The sequence below is a fragment of the Peromyscus maniculatus genome, chromosome 1 (assembly GCF_049852395.1).
Source record: "Peromyscus maniculatus bairdii isolate BWxNUB_F1_BW_parent chromosome 1, HU_Pman_BW_mat_3.1, whole genome shotgun sequence".
Taxonomy (NCBI): Eukaryota; Metazoa; Chordata; class Mammalia; order Rodentia; family Cricetidae; genus Peromyscus; species Peromyscus maniculatus.
The window spans coordinates 211180390-211199411 of record NC_134852.1 but is presented as its reverse complement, the minus strand read 5'-3'; the positions used below and the strand labels follow the sequence as shown (position 1 = coordinate 211199411).

Below are 19022 nucleotides of genomic sequence, written 5' to 3'. Positions count from 1 at the left end.
GTATAAAATTTATTTGATAACTCTGCACTTGAAAGAGCATATGTATGAGTTAGCAGAGATCCACGATTGCTTAAACCCTCACAGAGATTAGATAATGTGACTGCTACCTCTCTCCGTCGAGAAGCCCAGCAAGTCTGTTTGATCTTCCAAACCACAGCAGCCACCAGCAGTAAGGATAAAAAACAACTAGAAAATAAAGCACAGATAATTGTGTTCAAAATACACTTGAAATATGCAATAAAGGAAAATAACAAGGTAAATTAAAATATAGAGAAGAACTTGTCAAGATAAATATTTTGAAAGGATTTCTTCATAATCAACTCACTTGTTTCTTTGTGACCTGTTTTTTTTTCCTGGTTTATATACCAATAAAATCACTCAGGATAATAATGATTAATATCTATATTGGGTACAACATGTTAGAAGACACATTCTACAAACTGTTTCAACTGAACTTTGCCTGTAATGTAACTAACCATTTTTTTATCCTTTCAACAGACTCATTTCTCATTTGATAATGGGACCTATTCGTTCTCTGAAATTTCCTAAGTAATTTTGTTTCCTTTCATCCTTTGTGACCCACTGTGAGTGATATCTGAACACCAGTGATGGAAGAGGAAAGCCAACTCTTGAGAGTTATCCCTGTTGTCACATGTGACTGAGGCATGTAGGCACCCCCTCCCACAAAATAAAAATGAGTAAGTGGATATTATTTAAAACTAATATATCATTCTGAAGAAAAAACTGATATGTCAGTTTAGAGAATGCACTTCTCTTTTTCTCAAAAATAGATTTCCGGTCTCGGTGGGAAGACATTTTTCATAATTAGTGTACGACCCTGTGCTTAGTCACAATCCTGGCAGAGACAGCGGGCGTTTGGGAGACACAAACAGAGGATTAATTCTGCAATTCTTTATCTTTAGTACTGCCAAAATTATAGCATCTTATCATTAAAAAGGATTTAGGAGATTATTTAGTTCAAAATCCTGTCTAGAAAAGAAATCCCTGGTAAACTCTGAGAATGACGAAATATGCAATTTACCTAATTAAACAATTGTCTGGGAAACAAGTCAATGCTTCCACTTTTAGTTAACTTATACTATGAAAACAGACTTATATTGGCCACTTAATACCAATTCTATTCTAGGTAAACCTAAATCCGTGTGCTACATTCTGAAATTTCGTATTTATCTGAACAGGCCTCCCTGGCACCCTCTGGCTGAGCAGTTCCCAACCAGGCATGCTTTACCCTCAAGGAGACATTTTTAAGTGTCTAGAGGCATTTTTATTGTCACCATGTGATTGACAATGTGGGATGTTGCTTAACCCTCTAAAATATACAACATACATATGCACACATGTGCACGCACGCAAACACAAACACACACACGCACACACACATACCAGATTTTATATGCACATTATTATATGCACAGACTGCCAAAGTTGTCTGAGTTAAGAAGCTCTGTCTCAATCTCAATTACTTCCATAGCAACTACATTTCTCATGCTACTCTCAGGTTAGTAGTGTAAATGTTAACAGTGTTGAAAATTGGTACTTTAGCATCTGAGGGTCCGTTTTAATTTCATAAGATCATTATATCTTTAAATTTTTTAGCACAAAAGCTACAAGCTATTCCAAACGGAACTCATCAATAACACTCACAATACAAATGACCACCATCAGTGACTAATATGTCTGAGAACAGGGAGTGGTTTACCTATCCCGCTAAGCACTCTGAAGTCCCCTGTACAGGGCGCTGCGCTTATTTAAAGATGAGGTATGAGACATGAAGAGGACTACTGAGTTTCCTATGCTTCACAAGTACTGACTTAAAACATTGTCCCCTCTGAAATGTTTATTCCAGTTAAATGTAAAACCAGGCAATCTTATCATTTTTCATACTGAATCTGACCCTAAGTTTGTTATTTGTTTCCTTAAGAACTACAGTAGATGATAGCCTATATACAAAAGTCAATTTATACTAAACTTAATACCACAGTGTACTTCATTTGTTGTTCTGCAAAGTACCCGTATTTAGGGCACAACAGGCGCACAATTGGAATTCCTAGAAATGAAGATGTTGGAGTTCTCCTAGAAGATTTAAAATTCCTTCTCACTTCGATTCCTTGACTCAAGTAAAGAGAATCACTTTTATGATAATTAGGGACAACGTAAAGTATGAAGCCTTTGTAACCACTTTCTTTGGAGGAAGAATACAGAATTAGAGGCTTAATACCCAACAGTCCCCATAGAATTCTTGACAGGCAGTAGTCAGAGGGACGGTGTTACATTAGCCTTTGATGACCCATCCTGGAGCCACAAGAAATAACAGAATTTACAGTTCCTACATTCCCAGAGAAGTATCACAGGGCAGGGCTCTGCATGCTGCTTCCGTCCACTGCATTTTGCATGAAGAGAAGTAAACTTTGATTGCATTAATTCACTGAAATGCATTGGTCTATCTCTTTAAATTAGCTTTTCCTGATGGTTAAACCAAAGTTTTTAATGGGTGGCATCAAATGCCTGTCTCCTTTAATCTATTTTCATTACTATTTTTGCACAAGAGGAAAATCAGTTTTGGCTACTTTCTTTGAGATTTCTTTCTCCATAAAATGGCTTCCGTAAGTGTCTGGGATGGACACTGAGGAGACCAGATATGTGGGCTTTCAAGAAAAGAGCAAAGAAAGAAGGAGAGAAACAGAGGCCAGAGTGGGGAAGGGGAGACAGAGGGAGGGGTAAGTGGAGGGGAAGGAAGAAGAGGAGGGTAGACAACATAGGGGAAGAGAAGAGAGAAAACTATGTGGTCTGATGACAGTACCCGAGTTTTCAGGGATTCAACAAATTATGTAATGAATGCAGCAACAAAAATAATAATAAAAGAAGCACGCAAACTAGAAATGAGGTGAAAAACTTAGACACTTAGGAAGAGATACTGCAATAATTTGATCATAACCTTTATAAAGCGATCATTTATTACAGAATTTCTAATACAAAAACATGGAGCATCCAGCAATATCATGTAGATCAGTGGTTCTCAACCTTCCTAATGCTTCAACCCTTTAATATAGTTCCTCGTGTTGTGGTGACCTCCAACCATTAAATTATTTTCATTGCTAGTTCATTAACTTCTAGTTCATTGTGCTACTTCTATGAATCATAATGTAAATATATTACATGCAGGATATCTGATATGCAAACCCTGTGGGGGTCCTGACCCATTGGTTGAGAACTACTGACCTAGAGCAGAGCACAGGTCACAGTATGACATGAGCCTGTACTGCAACCAGCAGCCAGAGCCAAAACAAATGAACAAACAAAAAAAAACCTCTGATGCAACAAAAGACAAATAATCTTCCCAACATTTTATAGATTACAGCTTAACTGAACATAGCAATAAATATTAAATATTTAAATTTAGTTTGCATATATTATTCTTGTATTTTACTGTAAAACCTTGGAAACTAGTACAGTGTTAAGATACAAGACTTTATTGTATTTTTAAACTAACTTCTCTTAATAACTGATATCCCAAAACACAGCTTCCGATGACTTGTTAATTCCTTAATACATGAAGATTCTATTCTCACCACTGAAATGTTAACAAAATAAACCAATTCAAAAACAGTAATGTCCATAAAATTAAAAAGAATTTGGGCTTGTCAATTTGTCCATCTGCTAACAGTTGAAGATTAAAGTCATGTGAATTATAGGGAGAAACATCACATTGATTGTAAAAATTGCACAGCACACTAGCTTATAAGGCAGGGTGACCACAGGCAGAAAAAATCTGATCTCTGTTGGGTTGATTTATCCATCCTCGATGTGATGGGTTTTGTTTTATTGTTATTTTATTTTGTCATATTTAGCTGTTATCTCTTAGTAGCCTGTCCTTTTCTAATGAGAGGCAGAAAAGGAGTGGATCCAGTGGGGAAGGGAGGTGGGAAGGAACTGGGAAGAGTAGAGGATGAGGAAACTGGAATCAGGATGTATTGTATGAGAAAAAAATCTACTTTCAATAAAAGGGACATCTTGCCAACACACAGTGATAAGTGACAATCCCTTTAACTGACACTTAGGAACTAAACATTTCATACATTGCCATATCCTGCTCGGTTCCCTTGATCTGAAGCATTTCCCTTATTTCTAGGATTGTGGGTAGCTCACATATTTGTTGACAGTTATGATGGTTGTCTTCAAAACTGTATTGGTTTACCATGAAGTCAATGAGAAATAATAAAAACTATCAAAAGTTATACAGGTACAATTATGCACTGTGATATTCCAATTAAAACTGCCATGTGATGAAACAAAATTGATTGCATCACATCCAAGACAGTTCACATTGTCTAATAGACTTACATTCTAAATGTACTCCCCGGGAAAAGAAATTTTAACTTAGAATTAACTTTTTAAGGAAATATAAATAAGATGTCCTTAGGATATATTTTAGATCAATTAAGCTATCCTCAGTACAAGATTCCTGTTAAGACTTTCTAGACAAGTGAGGAACTCTTGGATCAAAGAATCCTACACTTCTGGGGGCAATCATGACTGGGTCTGTCACTGCCACCCTATCGGGGTTGAGGGGACTTTTAATGTCAAAGCCCTATGGAAGGGACTTAAGTTTATCTATTTCATAAAGCAGGGCCCCCAAGAGGATAAGAATAGTGTCTGTCCCAGTCTGTTTTCTGTTGCTTTTCTTCCTCAAAGGCAACCTGGGGAAGAAAGGGTTAAATGGCTTACAGGTTACAGGCCCACACCCCAGGAAGCCAAAGCAGGAATCCTGAGGTGGAAAAGCACAGCCTGCAGCCTGCTTGGCTCCCTTCATACACAACCCAGGCCTACCTGCCTGGGGATGAACCACTCAGGGTGAGCTGGGCCCTCCTGCATCAATTAGCAATTAAGACAATGCTTCAAAGAGGTGGTCACTAGCCAATCTGAAGAAGGCAATTCCTCAGTTGAGATTCCCTCTGCCCAGCTATGTTTAGCTTTGCATAAAGTTCACAGAAACTAGTTAATGCAATGCTATCATAAGAAAAGAAAACAGAGAAGTCACACACCCTCCTTGCCTCACATAACATGGAAGAAAAGCCAAGAAGTTAAGAACAAGAACCCATTTGCCCTGTCACTCAAGGTCCTCATCAGAAACCCGAGTGCTGGCACCATCATCTGTTGAGCTTTCAAATCTATGAGTCAATTCACCTCCATCCTTCAAGACACCTAGGCTGTTGTGATTCAAGGTAGATGGAGTCCAAATGTTCTGATCTAGGATATACATAGACGGACAGACGACAGGAATGTCTGGAATATACATTTTGCCATAAATCAACTTGTTCCTCAGACTTTTTTTGAGCTTTAAGAACAAATTCCAGTGCCACAGCACCTTCTCTCACACTTTGGTCGGTGTGCCCACTCCTAAGCGAGCATCAAAGATGTACTAAATAGGTTTAGTCTACCATGAAGCTGATGAGGGATCGATCTCATTCAACTCAAACGGTTGATATAAAGCCACATTGACAGAGTTAAATGAAGACTGGGCAAGAATCCATAAAATACAGTAAATGTATCACTATTTTAAAATTCATGAAGAAATGCAGCTAGAGATTACACACCTACAGAGCATTTTGGAAAAGTGAGTACTGTGAGGCCTGGACTGGCTGGGGACAAGGAAGGCTAACACTGAAGGACAGTATTCCTTGATGTACCATGATTGCAATTAATCTGGGCACTATCTAATAATTTAAATTTGTGACAAAGATCAATGTACATGGTGTTTCTTCTATACTGGGTCGGTTTAGAATTACATCATTTGAAACCAGGCAATTGGATAAAAGCTTTTGTTAAAGAATTCCTATGGAATTTTTAAACAAGTGCATGCTCTTCTGTAAACCAATGTTCTGTAACATAAGAAGAGAAATAAAAAGCATACAGCTATCAAACGATCAGACAATATGCCCATGTAACCACCACCCATTCTCACCTGTTCAAACCATTCTGATTTAATATCAAAGCTTAGTTTCCCACTTCTGAACTTTATACAAATGGAATCCTTTTTTTTTTTCTTATTTCAGTTTCTTTCATACAACATTCTGCTGTCCAAATTGCTCCTTTAACATTACTTTGTTCTTTTTCATGTTTCTACATTATTATGTAGCCTGGTCTTATTTTTCCAGTCCACTCTTTTTGAGCATTTGGGATATTTCCAGTTGAGGCTATGTAAGAGATACTTCCTTAAATCTATGTCTTTTGTTTGAGGTAATTCAGACAGCATACTTGACTACAGCATCAGAATGCAATGATTCAGGTTCCCACGGTGCTGCGACACCTTTTCCAGTACCTGGAGGATTCCTGGCTTCATGTCCTCGGCAGCACAGAGCATCATTTGCCTTTTCTACTCACTCTCAATACTGTGGTTTTAATTCAAAGTCCTTCAGCACATTTCTATTATCTATTGGATATAACCATTCAGGAAACACACATTCAGTCTCATGCTATTTATTATAGGGGGAGGGGACTGTTTTCAGACTTAAATTGACTCATGAGTCACGTATCACATCCAAAGACCTTCCCTTCACATGAGAGACAACTATGACATGTCATGATGTGACTTGAAGTTTCATGATAAGAGTCTTCTGATAAACACTGGCATAACTTCTATATCACTTCTGTGTGCCATTTAAGAAAAGTTTCCTACTTTAAGATTATAAAGGACTCCTGGATGGCAGAGTCTTTATTGATTTTACTGCCTCTTAAAACGTATTTGTATGTTCAGATGAGACAGTGGTCAGTTGTCATTTTTTCTTATCCATAGGAAACAGACCTGGCACCTGACGATAAAGTAGTCAACACTGACAGTCCTGCACATGGCAATAAAAGTTAACCATGGTCACTTCAATCAGAGCCACCCTGTAAGTTCCTGTTAGTTCCATCGAGAGTCATCTTTCTTCTGATATACGGACTTCACAGGATTTGTGTATGCCCTGTAGATAATATTAATATTCTTTGTTTCAGCAACTCATGGGCTGTGTGGACAGTGCCCCTGAATGTTTCACAGAGGGCAAGGGGACTATCCCTAGTCAGTCTGACCCAGAGCTGAGTTCCCAAACCCTCTGCTCTTCTAACTATAATGAGACTTGCCTAGGTGAAACTCAAGAGTTAATCCTAGTTCTGAAGCAACTGGGCAAGATGGTTCTTCTCTGTGTTATCTCCCAGCTCTTTATGGTTCCCTAGGCTCTACTTTTCTATATCTGACCAGCACTATTCATGTTCGTAATCACACCACGTTCTGCTAAGGGAGAACAGAAAGACTGCAATGGGTGTCACATGGTCCTCTATAACCACACACTGAGCCTAACTGCACCCCCTTTTGAACTCAGCTCTTCCAGCTATCTGTTCTCAACCACTTGTCACTCACTAACAGTGTTCTTCCTATGTGATTACCAGGATGAAGGAACTATGGGGAAGATTAAAAACTGGGAGGAGCCTGGAAAGACAGCTCAGTGATGAAGAGCATCTGCAGCTTTTGCAAATGATGGGTGTTCAGTTCTTAGCACCAGTTGTAGATACTGGCTCACATACCCTCTTCTGGTGTCAGATGGTAATCTGAGTGAGACACAGGGACAGACAGACAGACAGACAGATGGGAAAACAACATACATACATATTCTCTCTCTCTCTCTCTCTCTCTCTCTCTCTCTCTCTCTCTCCCTCCCTCCCTCCCTCCCTCCCTCTCTCCCTCCCTCCCTCTCTCTCTCTCTGATAAAATAAATCTTTTTTGTTTTGGAGGGTTTGCAGATACTTTGATCTTTGTTTGTCAGAAGTCATAAATACCTTCACAGTGCCTGAGCTGCATGGTTAATGCAGTTATCTGGATTCGGGGTCTGTGTTAGAACCGATGGACTCCATCCACCACTAAGCGTTATTAATATTAATTGACACTGAGATTTGGAGGCTTCGTGTTACAGACCTGGCAGCTTAACCATGGTCATGTGCAGGGTGATGGCAACCACTATCATGTGTTGGTCTATGGTAACGGTGGTCATGTGCTGGATGATGGTAACCACTATCACATTATGGATGATGGTAATCATGTTCCTGTTGAGGCTTCACTATTTTAGGCCAGGGGAGACTACAGGGGAAACTGGTAACCTTCCAATCAACTCATGTAGTGGGTAGCCATTCCAGCTTTGATCTAGAAGTTCCAACCCCCATTGAGGCTTTGGCAACTGTCACCCCTACAAGGCAGGGTCAAGGGAGGCACCAAGAGACCCAAGATCTGGATGGGCCAGTGCACTCTCTGTTCCTGGACCCTAGATGGTGGAGATTGACCGAGCAGAGCTCCAGAGAACACCGCTGGACTTCGATACACCTTCCCCAGACACCACAACCTACCTTTGCCTTTTTTGTAAGTTACCCACTAAATAATTGTTCCTTTTAAGTACGTGGAGTGGCCTTAATAATTTTACTAATATCTGGCGCTCACATGGGGCAAATTCCAAAGGCCTGGGTGGCTTCCACCCTCAGCCTCCACCCCTGCTGGCACGTACCTAAACCCGCCTGCAAAGTTCCATATAACCAGGGAACACCTACACGGTTCCATTCCCGAAAAAGGGAGCAGCTAGTCCAGTTCCCTAGCTTAGCCCCGAGACCAGTGAAAAACCAGAGTGAGTGAGGTATTCCCCTGCTCCCTGAGTGCCGGCTCCGCTGGATTCCTGCCTGCAGCTTCGGTCAGCCAAGGTCGCCAGCAGGCCCTGCTTTGGAGCTGTACCAACGCCACCTTCTGGCTGAAAAGTCCTACTATATCCCCAGAACTGCAGAAAGGTAAGCTAGGCAAAGCAGTGTCTTATTTCAAGTAAAAGTACTTGATAATATTATATTTTAAAATTGACTAACAAATTTTGAGTAATTCTTGTAATATGGCTGACATTACCTCACAAGAATTTGAAAACCTTTTTGCCTGTATGATGAATGACATTCTCCTGGAAATATACGACCTTCCTCAGGCATATTTGGCCTGTACCATTTTGGCATTCATTGTAATAATTCACAGTGTTCAAACACTGGTTTAATAATAAGAACAAAGATGAGTGATTATTGGGACTGATACAGGCTTTAAAACATAGCAATGAAGGCTTACAGAAAAAGATTCTCTTTCTGGAATCTGTTTTCAAAGATAGCAATGAAGGCTTACAGAAAGATTCTCTTTCTGGAATCTGCTTTCAAAGATAGCAATGAAGGCTTACAGAAAAAGATTCCCTTTCTGGAGTCTGCTTTAAAAGATAGCATGAAGGCTTACAGGAAAAGATTCTTTCTCTGGAATCTGTTAATCAGGACCCCAACCAACTCCTGGATTATGTAGAAGGTGTGGCAAAGGCCGACATTGGACCAGTGAGTGCAGATCAAAAATAGATATATGAGGCAACCCTTTACTGTCAGGAAAGGCCTCAGGGGGCCTCTTTCAGGCCCCCAAATCAAACGTAGTATGAACATTCCCAGCCACTGTGGAAGAAATTCCTCTCCAGGACAACTGAATAAACCAATGCCTAATGTAAAAACCGATATTGCAATGGATGATAAAACAGCTCTGATAGATGGGTCACAGTTTAAAAAGAACACTATAAAACAAATATTTTGGCAGACTTCCACAAATGAACAAAGACCAAAGCTTAGAATTCGAATTAAGGGCCTGGTTCTGGAGGGCCTGGTAGACACAGGCGCAGATGTGACTATAATTACAGCAAAATCATGGCATCCGAATTAGCCTCTTCAAGAGGTAGATGTCCAACTTTTAGGGATTGGCACCCTATCTCAGATAAAACAGAGTTCAAGATGGGTTGAATGCATAGGGCCAGAAAGACAGAGAGGAAGGCTGAAGCCATATGTAGCAAATGTATCAGTAAATCTTTGGGGCCGAGATCTGTTACAACAGTGGAATACCCAGATTAAAATTCCTACACTCTCAGAAAAGGAATACAGACCAATGCATGTTTCTAGGAATAATATCATAACATGCTATAAAAAACAGTGACCAACCATTCAGGCTGTATACAAACAGAGCACAACTGCTGTTGAACTCTCAGAAGTACCAACTGCCTTACGTTTAAAATGGCTAACTAATAAACCTGTCTGGGTTGGACAATGGCCTTTGACAAAAGAGAAGCTACAAGCTTTAGAACAGTTGGTTCAAGAGCAGTTAAATGCTCAACACATTGAAGAATCTACCAGCCCTTGGAATTCTCCTGTATTTGTTATTTAAAAAAAAAAGTCTGGTAATTGGAGAATGCTGACAGATCTGAGTAATTCAGCCAATGGGCTCCCTACAGACTGGGATGCCCTTGCCCTCTCTGCTACCCAAAGAATGACCTATAATAGTTATTGACTTAAAAGACTGTTTCTTTACCATACCATTACAAGAAAATGATAGAGAAAAATTTGCCTTCACAGTACCTAATTATGACAATTCCCAGCCAGTCAAGAGATATCAATGGAAGGTCCTCCCACAGGGAATGTTAAACAGCCCTACTTTGTGGCAATACTTTATGCAGAAACCATTGGCGATAATTCGTGTAAAGTTTCCACAATTCATAATTTATCACTATATGGATGATATCCTATTAGCTGATCCAAAGTTAGATACATTAGAAAGCATGTTTGAAGAAGTAAAAAAGCTTTGCCTTGCTGGGACTGCAAATTGCTCCTGAAAAAATACAAAGAGGAGATTCTATTAATTCCTTAGGATATAAGACAGAGCTACAAAAAATTAGACCCCAAAAGGTACAACTAAGGAGAGATCGATTGAAGACTCTCAATGATTTTCAAAAGTTATTAGGAAGTATTTCCAAATTACTGGGTATCATGGGAATACAAAGATGGACTACAAAATTTGGCTAATACTCTAGAAGGGGACAAAGAATTAAATAGTCCAAGAGAATTATCAACCGAAGCTGAGAAGGAATTGGCTCTAGTAGAAAAGGCAATTCGAGAAGCACATGTGGATTATATAGATCCAGAACTTAAATGCATTTTTGTCATATTCCCCTCCAGACATTACCCAACAGGTAATTTGATGCAGAGGGAAGATATTATATTGGAATGGATATTCCTACCATGTAAACCAAATAAGATATTAAAGACTTATATAAAAAAAAGATCTCTGATTTGATTCAAAAAGGTAAATTAAGACTTCGCCAGTTGACAGGAATGGACCCAGAAGAAATAGTAGTACCTTTAGCTAATGAGGAAATTTCATCACTATGGAAAGATAATGAATACTGGCAGAGAGCCTGCAGTAACTTTTTGGGAGAGATTAACAACCACTATCCCAAAAGCAAGAGAATAGAATTCATAAAAAAGACTGAATGGGTCCTTCCTCACATTGTACGTCAAAAGCCAATTTCTGGAGTCCTCGCATTCTATACTGATGCAAATAAATCAGGGAAAGCAGGATATAAATCAGGAGACTTAAGTAAATTGGTACAAAGTCCATACAGCTTTGTACAAAAGGCAGAACTGTATGCCATTCTTATGGTACTGATGGACTTCACAGAACCCCTCAATATAGTCACTGACTTTCAATATGCAGAAAGAGTTGTTTTACATATTGAAACTGCTGAATTTATTCCTGATAATACAGAATTAACTTCATTATTCATACAAGTCTGCCAGAACCTCTAGCACAAAGTAACGAGGAGATTGATCAGTTACTAATAAGTAATGTGCTAGAAGCCTCAGAATTTCATAAGAAACACCATGTAAATAGCAAAGGTTTGAAGAAGGATTTCTCCATCACGTAGCAAAAGGCTAAGGATATTGTGAAAAAATGTTCTACTTGTTCCATCTATAACCAAACTCCATTACCTGCAGGGAGCAATCCAAAAGGTATACAAAGAAATGAAATTTGGCAGATGAATGTGTTTCATTTTGCAGAATTTGGAAGATTAAAGTATGTACATCATACCATTGACACCTATTCAGGATTTCAATGGGCAACTCCTATGAGTTCTGAAAAGGCTGATTCTGTGATGACACCTATTACAAGTTATGGCCATCATGGGGATACCTGTACAAATTAAGACAGACAATGCCCCAGCATATGTCTCCAATAAAATGAGACAATTCTTTGCTTATTACAATATAAAGCATATTACAGGTATACCACACAATCCCACAGGCCAAGCAGTCATAGAAAGATCCAATCGAACTTTAAAGAATATGCTAAATAAACAGCAACAGGTAACAATGACTCCTAGAAATAGACTGCATAGTGCTTTATTAACCTTGAATTTTCTCAATGCTGATGAAAAAGGAACAGCAGCTGCGGAGAGACATTGGACCACAGACAAAACTCCTGAGCTAAACCGACCGGTTTATTTCAAGGATGTGCTGACCTCAGAATGGAAGCCTGGATATGTTCTACATTGGGGAAGGGGTTTTGCCTTTGTTTCTGCAGGAGAAGAAAAGCTATGGATACCAAAAAAATTAATAAAAATTCGATTTTAACAGGAAAAAACCCTTGAGGAGAAGTAGAAGATCATCCACCAATGTGATATCTCTACAAGTTGTAAGAATAATTGAACAATCAAAGTTTGGGGTAGGGTTCTGTTTTTGTCTTTCCAGGATAATGGAAATACCCATCTTCCAAAAATCATAAGGCCTTGGATATCCAGATGTTTACAACAGAAAGAAAGAATCTATTGGTACCAATCTACACACGGTAAAATCTCACTGTCTAACATCTATCTCTCTATCAATCTAGAAAAGTTGTGGTTCCAATTCAATTATAAGCCAAGCTGGCTGTGGAGATGGAATTGGCTCACTCCTTCTCTAAACCCAGGCATATTGCTAAAAGAAAAGGTTGAGAGATTCTTCAGTCCCGTATCAGAAGAGCCCTCTGGTGTGGGACAAAAGGGAAAAAAAAAAAAAAGGACCATTATTTCACTCAAAGTTTCATATAATAGTTCATCATCAAAAGCAGTGAGAGCAGGAACCTGGGGGGAGTTGAGGCAGAGGCCAAGGAGAGGAGCTACTTCCAGGCTTTCTCAGCCCACTTACTTATAAAACTCAGGACCACCAGCCCAGGAATGACACCACATACAATGGGCTGGATCCTCCTATATCAACCACTAATTGAGAAAGTGTCCTGCAGCTGGATCTTATGAAGGCATTTTCTCAACTAAGGTTTCCTCCTTTCAGATAACTCTAGCTTAGGTCAAGTTGACATAAACTAGCCAGCACACAGGAGACAGAAATACATTTGAGTACTATCAGGTACAAGGTGAGAGTGACAGATACCTCATGACCAAAAGTATCATCATGGCTTCTTACTGGAATTCAGTGTTGAGAGGGTGGGAGGAGGTAAAATTCTAGCTAAACTGTGGCTCACAGTAGGCCAAATGTGTCTATGAACTCACCTAATAGTAACTCCCCTCCTTAAGTGTGAGATTAAAACGAGCCTATAAATCAAGTAGGATAAAACAGTGACAAATTCCAAGACTGCTACAACCTTGTTCAGACATTAGCTACACCCAGTGGACAATGGGAATTAGTGGCACCATTAAAAATGTGCCTGCCATATTTCCACTTAATGTGTTTCCTTAAATAACACAGACTTTTCAGGTTGAGAAACATTTGCTATTCCATTTCACATAACAGAGAAAAATATTATTTTAAAAAAATCCCTTTTATTTCTATAACCATTTACTAAAATATTTTATCACATTCCCCACCAGCTATAAGAAAAATTCGTACATCCGATAAATATGAAAAAACTGAGATTCAGAGGAGCTGGGTGACCTACTTAAGACAGCACAAAGAGCTAAGATCAGAGCCAGGTCATATCTATAAATGATTTCCCTGGTTCTGATCCAATTGTGTTTGCCACCAGAAGTCTCCAGAATAAGGAGGTAAAAACTCATGATCCAGTGTTTGAGAAGTGGCTTCAGATTTGTCAGAATGCTGACTAATCTGAAGCTGGCTCATCCATTCACAGGCTGACCAAGGCCTAGTCCAGAACATTAAGAGGCAGGCTGGCCTGACAAGGGATGTCCATAAGCATTAACTTGTCACAAATTTAGTGGCAGCCTTCTAAAAAAAAAAGTTAATGAACTTCAAAATATTCTGTCTATGCATTTTCCTAACAATGAGAATATTTTAAATTATCTAATTTACATTTCACTACTAGAAGAAATTTAAATGACAAAGAGCCCATCAAACATATTTGATCACACAAAGATTAGAATATTTTAATTCACTTTGTTTATAATGGCAACATAATAAAAGGAATCATCTCTCATATATGGTATGCATTAAAATAGCTTTCTTTTGCTTAATCTAAGAGTTATTGAATTTAAATATATGTACACAAATTCAGATGCTCCAAAACTTAAATATTCAAAGGATTTACATGTATATTCATTCACCTGTGAATTTTGACACATAACTAAACTTTCTAGTATATCTTGATCCATATTATTTTGCATCAAGTGTTTTAATTTTAATGCATTAATTAATGTTCATTCAATTGTAACTTGTAGTGTTTTCCAAAAATACACTGTTTCTATCCTTAAAATTCACTTTACTCTAAGGAACAAAATCATAAAACATAAATATTTTAAGATGCTTCTCCAAGTTTTACCTTTCAGAAAAGTGTATGAGTGATTTTTGCACCTGTGATGGGAATATGCGGATGGTTCTACGTGTCAAAACCTAAGTATCGCTGTGCAGATCGACAAACGCGCTGGTTTCCAGAGCAAAGCGACCGACACGGCAAAGACTTTGTAAAGGAACAGAGAAGGTGAAAAGTGGAGAAAAGACTAAAAACCCTGACTGGCAGGTAGAGATGAGAGATCAGACATGGTACGTATGGCCCTAGAGATGAATCAAGACAGACTGCAGCTCAATGACAAAGAACAATCAGTGGATGACAGAGAGCACCACCTCCAGAGATGCTTCCAGTGATTAAATGTACTCAGGCATGAGCTGGCTCAAGAACTGGAAAAATCGGGTTCGCAGAGTCAATTCCTCCACAGATGTTTTCCTGGATCACTGCCACTCCCATGAATTTCCATATGGCTCTTGGCTCCACTGCAAACACGTTGCTTAGATGCAAGGACATTACAGTATCATCCCCAAGCCCAGTGTCTCTCCATCTACCACCATGAGAATGACAACGAGATTCCCTGCAGGCCTGCATGCTTCTGGAAACTAAGAACACCTTCCTCCCTCTAAGAAAGGCATGTCAATCAGCTACTGAAAAAGTAATGTCAGTTAAAAAAGTCAACCCACAGATGCCCATGTGCGTAACACACAGCATTTACTAAAGTTGTTTAAATTTGGAATTCCTTTGATCTTAAGAACTCAGGTTAATGTGTAACATAACTAATGATCTGGGGACCAGACTCTGTTCAAAGGCGTTTATAGTACTTCAAGTCCTTGAAGGCTGGCCTCGAACTCACAGAGATCCACCTGACTCTGACTCCCGAGTGTTGGGATTAAAGGCGTGCGCCACCGCCACCACCACATGTTTTCTTATTCACCACACATTTAGCACATCAGAAAGCATACATGATAATTGGTCAATAAAGAATTGAATTGATTTAATTCTAGAAGATTTAACTTCTAGAGGTATGTGTGTTATTAATTTCATTAATTATAGTAGTTTTAGTTATTTATGTGAAAGGAAACTGCAAACTGATTGTCTTACTACTGACTCCACTGGCCACAAAGCAGTATAAAAGATTTTACACAACTAAATTGCAAGTATAATCCATCTGCTCTATAGGACATACATAATATGCATTCAAGAAATGGAATAATAAGATATATAACTGACAAATGATGTGACAGACAGGATATATATACACAAACACACACACACATACACACATGCACACACACACACACACACACACACACACACACGCGTGCGCGCGCACACACACACACACATGTACACATGCATGCACACACACAGGATTAACGAGTTAAAAGTCAGCTAAATTCAGTTACCTGAAGAAGGTGACAAAGAACTGCACAAGATCCATGATTGTGTTGTGCTGTGAAAATGCAATCTGAAAAATCAAAATACAAGAAAGTCTGAATTTATGAAACCTAAATTCTTCAAAACCTGGGGTGATATTTCACAGCACTTATAAATACGATATTTATAACTCAGCAAAACAGTTGGAATCACCATACTATAAATAAAATATGTACATGAAAACTTTACCTAGAATACCAAAATATTAGATTATTAATGCTGATCATTATATAGATTATGATATTAAGCAGTTAACACCTATTATAAAATTAAATCAGAAATGTGAGCTGAGTTCCATGTGAAATACTATAATTATTAAATGTGTCTAACAGAAACTTGTAGCCCAGTTTATCTAGGAATGATCATGTTTTCAATTAGCACAGTTGATAACTACTTGTTTGAAAGAAACTCAACTGTAATCATTATAAGACACCAGGAAAATTTGCTTCCCCCATAGATCTTTGTGCACAAAAGTAGAATACATACACTCATACATTTTATTCTGCACATTAAAAGAAATATGCTACTTCATTTTAAAATTCCACATTAATAAGAAATATTAACAATATGAACCTAGCAAATGTGAACCTAGCAAAGTATGCAAAATTGCCTCCACTCCAGTGAACGTCATAGGCCCTGTACTAAAACATCTTTCTTTAGGAACTACTATATACCATGAGCGAACAGCATAGTGGCTGAGCGTAATGGATTAGGACTAAGACCTCTCACAGTAACCACATAATATCATATATTTTAGGGAACTATGTGTCTCAGTTTCCCTGTACTGAATGCTAACGAAGGAAACATCTGCACCAGAGCATTAGAGGAAAACAAAGACATAGAAATAAAAATATAATAAATTATGTCTATAACATTAGGCACAGATTAGATTTGATGTAACAAATATTGACCTTTTATATCATACATAAATGAAATCATCAACAACAATGCACATCTGTACATAGCAGAAGCTAAACTATTAAGATATGGTTATGGCTAGCTTGTTTCTTTTTAGTGTTCTTTCAATACTCTCTTTAAAAGGATATATCAAAACAGATTAATAGTGATGAGTTTTATATTTCACAGCTATGAGACTGGGGAAAATACATAACAATTCAGACAACAGAGAAATGACAGAGAAGGACGGGCATTCTGAGTTAAGAAATACATAGATGTGCTCTAAACCTGTCCCAGATTTCCATGTGTCCTCACTGGGCAAGAAATAGCAAGTGCGTTTGTCTGTTTGTTGATTCTCTGTGTGTGTCCATGTGTGAGGGGGGCACGTGGTTGCATATATGTGTGTACATGCATATGTGTTTGTACATGCCTGTGCAAGTGTGTGCATATAAGTATGTGCTGACAAATGTGCGTGTGTATGTGTGTGCGCACACACACACACACGCACTGCACACACTGCTGTGAGTGAAAGTCTGTGAGCACCTGTGAGCACTGCAGGTGAATGCATTACCACCAGCTGTGGCTGTATTCCCAGCACCAATTTCATATTTTCAAATTAATGGACTAATTAATTAAAACCTTAAGTCAATTAAGCTTACACATGCGAACTTAAATATATAATATTCATGTCCAACACGTTTCTAAGCAATTAAATTATAAAGAGTTTATACATAAACTAAGGAAATATATAATATAATAAGGAAATATAATTAGGTGGAGGAGAAAGTATTTTAAAAGATGAGGTTAAAAAACAAAAAAAAAAAAACAAAAAAAAAAACTTTTAAAAACAGAAAAATAATTTAAGTTCTTTATCCCAGGTTAGAATCTGGTGAAAATGTAGTTTATCAAAAATTATATTCAATGCCTTAAATGTTAAGAAAACTTTAGATATTGCGATTAAGAACTCTCTTGGTGATCTTTTAAAGGTTAACTCTGAAATCAGACTAAAGAAAATCAGCTCGATTGGTAAGTTATAAGGTGACCTCAGAGGGCACAAGGAACACCATGAGAGAGGCAGCAGAACCAAGAGCAAGAGTGTGGAGGGCTCTGGGGGACTGAGCGGACACGGCCTCTCACCCTGCATAAACGTCTTAAATAGGAGACAGAGAGCAAACATTCGAGAACAAACACAAACACTGCCTAGGGTCTCAGTGGGCAGTGGAATTTACCAACATGGAAAGAGCGTCAGTATCTTCTGAAATCGCGGACATATTTGGTGTTTTATAGACCCCGAGGGGAGTGTTCTGAGCCACTGTGTGATTGGACACAAAAGGGACCTGTGAAACTGGACGAACCAGAACCCCCTGCCACTTCTCCTGTGCTGGCTCCTCCTCCTCCAGTACTGGCTCCTCCTCCTCCAGTACTGGCTCCTCCTCCTCCAGTACTGGCTCTTCCTCCTCCAGTACTGCACAGGAAGTGTAAGCGACTACAGCCTGCACCTCCTTTTACCCTGATGTGCAAGCTGAAATAAAGTGACATTTCTAACCTCCATGAAAACGTCTAAATCTTTCTGATTTTGTCACTGATAGTGCATATACATAACTCAAATTTTAGAAGTTTTAGCACATTTCACCATAACTCTACCTTATAGAACCTTCCAAATATAATTTAGCCAAATGCTCTTAAAATCACGGATATTATCACAGTTGTCTTTGTTTTCTTTACCTTAATTACTTCCTGCTCAACTGTGTTGTTATGTGGATCCACACAGGGTAGGAAAACAATATGAAAATGATTTATACCCACTTGCCTTAGATTTTGTGCCCATCAAAATCTGCTGTAATGTTGTTCGTTATTTCTACTTACGTGTCAATTAAGAAAACCCAAGTCTTTTGTCAATGAACGACAGACATTTCCAGGTGTCAGAGTAAAGCTGGCACTGCACAAGGGAACCCTTAAGAGAGCCTTTGACTACACGGTGGTGACTGCTTTTTCTGAGCAGTATGCTATGCTCTGTGGCACTCTCCTGGCTCTGTCCTCCCCCTTTAACTGGTCACCCTTGTTTGCCTCTCTCCACCCTGCCCTG

General features: G+C 38.7%; 1 protein-coding gene across 4 annotated transcripts in view; it reads right to left on the bottom strand.

Annotated features, from left to right (window-relative positions):
- Atrnl1 (attractin like 1) overlaps nucleotides 1–19022 on the bottom strand; it is a 587588-nt gene that overhangs the window by 360430 nt on the left and 208136 nt on the right. For all 4 annotated transcript variants that reach the window (XM_076563387.1, XM_076563388.1, XM_006978477.4 and 1 more), the window contains exons 25-26: nucleotides 16009–16070; nucleotides 108–186 (exon numbers count right to left, since the gene is read on the bottom strand). In XM_076563387.1, coding sequence (XP_076419502.1) covers nucleotides 108–186; nucleotides 16009–16070 — 141 coding nt within the window. The remainder of the gene's footprint in view (nucleotides 1–107; nucleotides 187–16008; nucleotides 16071–19022) is intronic.